An 8,109-nucleotide genomic window follows, 5' to 3' on the forward strand; every position below is an offset into this window, starting at 1 on the left:
ACCAGGAAGGTGGAAGCTGGGCCTTCATACCACCAACAGATGTAGAATCTCAGTTTCCCCATTTCATTCAATTGTGTGATCCTGGGTAGATCACGTACCCCTCCATCTCAAAACCATGATCGGCTGTAAAAGGGGGCATTGACAGGTTATTAGCAGGATGCTCCCAGAGTAAGTGAAATCCGGCTTGTGGGAAGCCCACGAACGAGAAAATTATCCTTATTGAAATTCTAATACTTTACATAGATTAGGAAAGAATGAGTTCTGGCTAAATAAAGTGTCTTTGTTTTACACCAAAGTTGACCACAAAAAGGTACGTTTCAGTTTCAAATTGTCGAATAGATCAAAGAAGACTGTTCAACTTTAATCAAGATCCCTTAATTCTAAGTGTAATAAACCTCTGATGAAGGAGATGCTGAGATATGCCTCAGGGCGGCATGGTTCTCTGCCCTTTGAAGTAGGTCCTCCCAGTCACTGGGTGTGTGGCACTAACACCCACCCAATAGCCCCCAGCTCACTAATGACCAATGATTAGCTTCTAATGGCCACATATATATCTTTTAAATGCTGGCTCCCACCAACGTCAGAGCACACGTGAGCAAACAGGAATATCCGCCTTCCAACCTTTAAGAGGCACAATGTTGTTTCGGCAACTGCGCATAAGGGCAATCTCTTTGCCAAAATATGTTCCTGAAACACAATGCCTATCGCACACCTTCATAGGTGTGTCATTTCATGCAATAAATGCACTGAGTTGGAGAGAATGTCAAAAGCATTCTTTTAAACCCACTGAAGATTAATGGTATTGACGCCAAAGGTTTACAGGCTTAGAAGGCCAAAACATGATTAACTGTTCAACTCATTTAAGATGGGCATAACGAGGCCTTCCATGGTGGATATTCAGGTTTTTCATTTACCAGAGGATTTGGCTGGTCAAATAGCTGGCATATGGTCTTGACACTGGACTACATATGCCCAGCAAAAAAAAGGAGCCTCAACAGGTTAACCACACAATGCGAAACCAACTGACACCACTGGTCACCAACATCCAGATCCAGGACACTACTGGGATTGATATGACTGCTCTCCAAGGCAGTTCAAAGATTTTTTTTTTAAAGCATCTGGAAGCAACAGAATCCAGTAAAAAAAAAATGTAGAACTGGTGAAGTATGCAGTTACGTCATAACTCGAATGCTTTACCAAATCAGCCACAAAGATTTTGCCACATTCATCATGGAAACTTTAAAACTACAAGTACCAGAATGCATCGGAAAGAAAAAAAGATTAAGTTACTGAATGCGGACATTAAACAAAAAGGATTACAGCGGAGGCTCTGGGTTTCAAGCAAATATTAATACAACACAAAAACAATGAAATGGAAACAGCGCAGGCCCTGCATAGATGCCGAAAATAAGTGTGACACGTGTATACAAGTCATAGCTGTCAAGTGGCCTCGTCCTGGCATTTGTAACCAACAACATGGTGCGTGCAGGGAATTTTAAGTCACCACTTCGAAAGATAAACAAAACTATAAATTCCAGAGTTAACTAGCTAGATTACTGGTAACATTTGACTGCTTTGAGTTAACAAGTTTAAAATCCTATTTTATAGAGGACAGTTTAAACAGAGCGTGATCTTTAATCGTCATTGACTCAAAAACACCACCAGGCTTCATGTTTTGAAGTTGTGATCTTACTGTATTGATCAACTTACAAATCAGTGGAATTTGGGGCCAAACTCTGCGTCATTTACGTTTTTTGTGCTGCATGCACATCTATCAATCTTTCCAGGTATTAAGAAGGTCGTCCACACGTGTACTTTTTCCTGTCATTTATTTCCAACCTGGCAACATTTTGCCCTACAGCTAGACACCGCCAGGTTCGTGAGCCACCTAGCTGTCCGTGTGGGAGTGCAGCCGGGTTTCAGCTCATCCCCGACTCCCAGCAAACCCTCAACTCTCTCCACAAAGCAATAAAGTTCACGTCCGCCACCTCACGCAGCGCAGCCACGGTTAATGTTTAGCCGCAGACAAGCCACGGAACAGCTAGAAACAGAAACAATACAGAAACGAGGGTTCTCACCTCCAGCCATCTCTGCGCCTCGGTGAAAGCCGGCTCGCAGTTTTCCGTGGGGCTGTCTCTCCACTCCATGGCTGGCGGGGGTGGTGCAGAGGTGGTCAGCGGGCGGGCAGGGGTGGTCAGCGGGCGCGCCGAGACTTTATCCCGCTGCAGAGCTGAGCTTGAGTTTCCTCTGCCTGGCCAGTCAGTCCTGCTGCTTCAATGAATTGAACGAGGAAGCGGCGGGTCACACGCCCCTTCCCTGCTGCTACCGCTGTCTGGGGCACCAATGTAATAATAAACCTGCGCACTCCCGCCACGGAGGAGGTTTGAAGTAAACTTTCTGCAGGACGCTCCTCCGCACAGCGGTAGAGTTGTTCCACAAAGTGAGTCACCCGTTCGAGGAAAGCGGAGGGCGAGCTTCTTTCACTCCGACTGACTGGGATAAAAGTCAACTGAACACATTCGGTAGGAAGAGACTCCTGAACTGATGCTGCCGTGGGACTGGGAGCACTGTTAGGGGCTGGGCGGGCCCCGGGGTGGGACTCGCGTTCCGCAGGGGGCGTGGCACGGGTGGGCGAGTCAGGCAGTCCAGGTACTAGTCAAGGAAAAAAAAGTAAGAATGCAGACTATTGCGGTGATTTGATTAATATTTAGGAATGAGCAGAAATACTGGCTGGCTCAGTTTCCGACTTCTTCTGCCAAAAGTTCACCAGGGGTCGTCTATTTTTCTCAGTAAGATGGGGTGGGGCAGCGTGGGAGCTTCAAAGTTTTTCAGCCACTGGCATATTTTCAAATACGTTAAACCAGGCTTTAAGTGGGATGAACACAATTAATAAAGGAGTCTATAAAAGGGAAGTCGCCCATACAATTAAGTGCTTAGCTTAAGCGTGATCTTTATTTCTGTGATTTCCATAGTGTGCCACCAACCAGTATTTCAGTTCCTCTCTGAGCCAATGGCGTAATGCTAAATTATATCTCCCGCCCCTTCCCCACAGAATGTGGCGAGGGCCCCCCACTGTCCCAGATATTAATTATTTTTGGTCTCAATGTGGGCATCCTTAAGGGTTGGGGGACCAACTGCGCTGCAGGGGCCCGCGTTACGCGTCTGCTCCGAGAGTTCTGTTATTCCTTCCAGATATATACCATAATAGTTAACATACACATAAAACCAGCCTGGCTTATTGGCTTTGTCAGTGGCTGGTAGCTGTTTACGATATATGAGCAGCAACACTGATTTTGATGTAAATAATATTGAAAATGTTTCAATTTTGAAATTGTGAGACTGTGGGTTAAATATTACTGAGGCCTGTGGACGGGGTGATGGTGCTCAAAGAGTCTCAATTGCCTATCTTATGCTTCACCACCCCCCAAGCACATACCACTCACCGGTCAACACTGCATTTTCTTGTACTATCGCCTTGTCAGTATTTTGACAACTGTATACCTCCTTCACACACATTTGCACAGAATCACAGTTGCACAGGAACACATGACCATTGCTCTGTGCACTCTGCTGAGAGGCCAAAGATTGGATGCCCATGTATTCTGAACACCTTTTGTATCCGCTCACAGGCATTTTGAGAAACTCACACTACCTTTAGCATCAAATCTATAGCTATCATTTGTGCCAATTATAAATACCTGGAGGCGACTCACTCCAAAATGTGCACTATACAAGAGTAATATGCTGCATGAAAAAAATACAAAAACACAACATCCTGTATATAGCTAGCACTGTTCGGGAATGCAAGATTAAGTAAAACATGAAATATAAACAAACTAAATCGCTGACATGGATTACCTTAACTTTTTTTATATTTAATGATCAGGAATCGATCAGCGTTTTTGCCAGTACATTTGAGAACATAAACATAAGGCCCGATGGTTTCAATGTCCATTTTTAATTACAACTGGGTCTGAGACCCGATGGTTTCAATGTCCATTTTTAATTACTATGGAGTCTGAGACCCGGAGGTCTGAGACTTAAACCCTGTCTTTATACAACTAGCAGTGCAGGAGAGCAGCCTAAAGGGTAGTGGAAAGGGTGAGGATTGCTTATTGTTAGGGGACCTAAATGAGAAGAAACATTATATTTTGTAAAATAAGCAACATTTTTGAAGAACTTTATAAAAGAGAGGAGGAGGGAGAGAGACAGAGAATATGTGTGAATGTAAAAATTCCAGAGGAAATCTGACAGACACTTGACCATACCCAACTGACATTACCTTAACCCAACTCAACTATTTACTAGCGAATACATCTATTGGGGGTGTAACACCGCAATCACTCCCCTGAAGCTATGCCCTGAAGTTCATGAATTAACATTGAGAAATTCAGAGCTATATGTAGGAATTTTAGGGGCATGGCCTGGAGCCAATGGCATAGGACGCGTTTAAGGTTGGCACCTGCTGGGGCCGCCCCATATCTGGCACAAACCTCCAGCTTCATCCGAAGCAGGTGATTCTGGTGAGGTGCCCGTTTTTTGGTGCGGAAGAGAGGATTTTACTGGTCCTGTAGCTGCCATTTAGTCTAGCCATGGCTGTCAGCAGCAAAGCCTGTAGAGGGTCTATTGAGACCAGTAGCTGGGAAGTGGCAGGGCCGGCTTTAGGGCAGTGCGACTGGTACGGCCGCACTGGGCGCTGACTTGTGGAGGGGGTGCTGACCTCAGAGGGGGGTGTTGTGTTTAGCAATAACTTATGATTGGAGAGATGAGGGTCACTTTTGCCCAGTGGTAGTGAGAAAATCTGTGGAGGTGGTCAAGGGGTGTGGGGGCGCCAAAAATGATTGTTGCACCGGGTTCCACCAGCGCTAAAGCCAGCCCTGGGAAGTGCCAACAGGTAACATTTACAAAATGGCACCCACCATGTTGGATCTCTCATATCGTAGGTCGTTGAGCAAAATGGTATTCTGCCTTGCTGCGGACTCGAGCCTTGACCTTGCTGGACACACCTCCTAATCCTGTAATTGACCCACAGCATGGAACCAAGTAAATGAGAGGAGGATCCTGCGGGACTCGAACTTCGAGCGTGGGGTGCAGTAGGAGCAGCAGTGTATGCTAGAGGACAACAGGGCCGCTTGAGGAGCTACAACAGGAGGAACTTGGCAGTTAGCAGTCTTCTTTGTCTGACCTGGACACTACTTGAGTACCCTGCTGTGCTTACCTTACAGAGTTAGTAAGTAGCACAGTAGAGAATCCTTGCCCTGATCAAGGTCATTTAAAGACCCTCAGGCGGGGTAATGGAGTAATGTAGCCCACCATGGAAGTCCTTCCACGACATTGAATGCAAGTGCTTTGCTTAGGAATCAAATGACAGGCTGACTACCCTTAGGAGCATCGCAGTTGCCATTAGACACATAGCCAGAAATGAAGGCCCAAGCCCCCTCCTGTAATGATGATGATAAACACTTTATAATGTGTGCAGCTACTCCCAGGAAGTGTCCCCGCGCAAGCGTAGAGAGGTCGGTCGGAGGGACATTAGACTTGCACAAAGAGCCAGGTTTTAATTTTCTTCCTGAACAGCAATGTGTTACCAACAGAGCATAGCTCCAACGGGAGCTGGTTTCATGCTGAAGCGCCCAGAAATGTTAGTGATCTACCTCCAGATCTTTGATGCTGGCAGTTTGGGATCTTAGCTAGAAGTTTGATGGTAGATCGTAGATATCTAGCCGGGTTATATAAGCTGAATCTAAGTCTAAGGTATTCGGGACCCTTCTGATACAAAGCATCATGTCCAATGTCAGAGCCTTAAATGTAATCCTCTCCCTAATGGGTAACCAGTGAAGTTTCCGCAAATGTAGGCTATTGTGTTTTCTTTTTGGCACATTTAGCAGAAGGCAAGCTGCCGCATTCTGGATCAACTGCAATTTATCCCTGAGGTATTCCGGTATGCCCAGGTATAGAGCATTACCATAATGTAATCTTGTTGTAACTAATGCCTGAATGACTGTTTTTCCTGCAGAAAAGGAGAGCAGGGGCAGACATTTCTTGAGAGACCTCAACATTCCAAAACATATACCCATAAGCTTTTTGACCTGAGGAAAAAATGATAGTTATTTATTTATTTTATTTTATTTTAGGTTTTTCTAGAGCGCGTAGTCACCCAGCGGGTATCCCAGCGCTGAACCTCGTGCTCCCAAGGAAAGAAGGTCGGAAATGAAGAGGGCTCAAGGGAAGAGTAAGGTTTTAAGAGACTTCCGGAACCGCAGGAGATTAGGTTCTGCTCTGAGGTTCGAGGGGAGTGCTTTCCATTTTTTTCCCCTATTGACTGAGAACCGGCGGCCACCTGCACGGGCCTTCTTCACCCTGGGGATCATGATGAAGTTTCCATGTTCGGATCGAAGCGCTCTCTTGGGTCTGTAGGGTGTGATCCAGTTGTTGAGGATCGGGGGACCTGTGTTGTTCAGTACCTTGTGGGCCAGACAGAGGGCTTTAAAAGTTACCCTTTCCCTGATTGGGAGCCAGTGCAGCTTCCTCAATGCGGGCTTGGCTGATGTTCTGGCTGGGGTGTTTGTCAGGAGTCGGGCTGCGGCGTTTTGGGCTTTTTGCAAAGTTTGGAAAGTGGATTCCGGGGCTCCCAGATAAATGGCGTTGCTGTAGTCCAGCCTGGATAAAATTAGGCCTTGGATCAGCAGGAGACGCGACTGGAATGGCAGTAGGGGGAGTACCTTCCTGCAAGATCTGAGAAGTCCGTAGCAAATGCCGGCTGTCTTTCTCGCCTGTGTCCTGAAGGTGAGATCCGTCTCCAGCCACACTCCCAGACTCTTGACCTCCGTCTTGGGGGTGGGGGGTTCACCCAGGCAGGCGGGCCAGATGTTAGGGGGGAGGTTCGTGGTGTTGTGTCCTAGGAGCCGGATCTCTGTTTTGGATCCGTTTAATTTAAGGGCAGAATCACTCATCCACCGATGGACGTTGGAGAGGCAGTCGTGGAGATTGGAGGGATCTAGTTTGGGGTGAGACAGCGTTACCACCAGCTGTGTATCGTCGGCGTAGCTGACGATAGTAACACCAAAAGGTGAGACCAGTTCCTCCAGTGGGGCCATGTACACGTTAAACAACGTGGGGCTTAGAGATGAGCCCTGTGGCATACCACACTGGAGGGGAATGGAGGGGGAACGACTTTCACCTTCCCATACTTGGAAGGAGCGTCGGGAGAGGAAGGACGTGAGCCATTTCAACGCCCTGTCTTTTACTCCGATGTTATCGAGACGTTGGGTTAGGACCTGGTGGCTGACCGTGTCAAAGGCCGCGCTCAGGTCTAGGAGGACCACTGCCACTGATCCTCCTGTATCGATGATTTCCCTGGTCTTCTCTACTGCTGCGAGGAGAGCAGTGTCCGTGCCCTGACCTGGTCTAAAGCCTGTCTGTGAATTGTTGAGGAGTTGGTTTGATTCCAGGAAGTTTGACAATTTTTTGTTCGCTAGTTTTTCGGCGACCTTACCTATCCAGGGGAGGAGTGAGATAGGTCTATAATTGGATAGATCTACTGGGTCTAGCGATGTTTTTTTAAGGAGCCCTTTTACGACAGCCTCCTTCCAGTTTGAAGGGACTTCTCCTTGTGCCAACGAGATGTTGATGAGGGCAGTCAATTGGGGCACTATGGTCTGGGTGATGTTTTTGACGTACCGTATGGGAACTGGGTTACTGGGGGCTCCACTCTTAGTTGATGTAAGTGTTGCCGCCACTTCCTCTTCGGTAACTGGGCCGAGCGACGCTAGATAAGGCTTATCGGGTGAGGGCGGCGTGTCCTTAGCTCTCTCAGTGGTGTCGGGGTTAGCAGCAGGGAGGGAGGCGAGGATTTTTTTTATTTTTTCGTCAAAAAAGGTGGCCAGATTGACGCATTTTTCCTCCGCTTCTTTGGGGTCCATAGGTTTTTGAGGGGGGTCTGGGACATGGAGGAGCTCTTTGAGGATAGAGAAAGTCTCCTTGGCTGAACAGGAGGAACTCTTTATTTTTTCCTCGTAGAAGGCACTTTTCGCGTTGTGGAGGGCTCGTTTATACGCTTTCATGGATGATTGATAGGCGTCTTTCTCCGACACCGACTTGTTTTTCCTC

General features: G+C 47.1%; 1 protein-coding gene across 21 annotated transcripts in view; it reads right to left on the reverse strand.

The window, feature by feature from the left end:
- LMO7 (LIM domain 7) overlaps nt 1–2,568 on the reverse strand; it is a 501,535-nt gene extending 498,967 nt beyond the window's left edge. For 18 of the 21 annotated variants that reach the window (XM_086934884.1, XM_086934878.1, XM_086934881.1 and 15 more), the window contains exon 1: nt 2,079–2,543. In XM_086934884.1, the coding sequence (XP_086791010.1) occupies nt 2,079–2,147 (69 nt within the window). In that variant the 5' untranslated portion in view covers nt 2,148–2,543. Of the gene's footprint in view, nt 1–2,078 lie in introns of all 21 variants that reach the window. The other 3 variants (XM_086934883.1, XM_086934880.1, XM_086934882.1) reach the window with 3 other exon arrangements.
- Between the last annotated feature and the right edge of the window lie 5,541 nt (nt 2,569–8,109).

Source organism: Lissotriton vulgaris, chromosome 8 (assembly GCF_964263255.1).
Source record: "Lissotriton vulgaris chromosome 8, aLisVul1.2, whole genome shotgun sequence".
In the NCBI taxonomy this organism is placed as follows: domain Eukaryota; kingdom Metazoa; phylum Chordata; class Amphibia; order Caudata; family Salamandridae; genus Lissotriton; species Lissotriton vulgaris.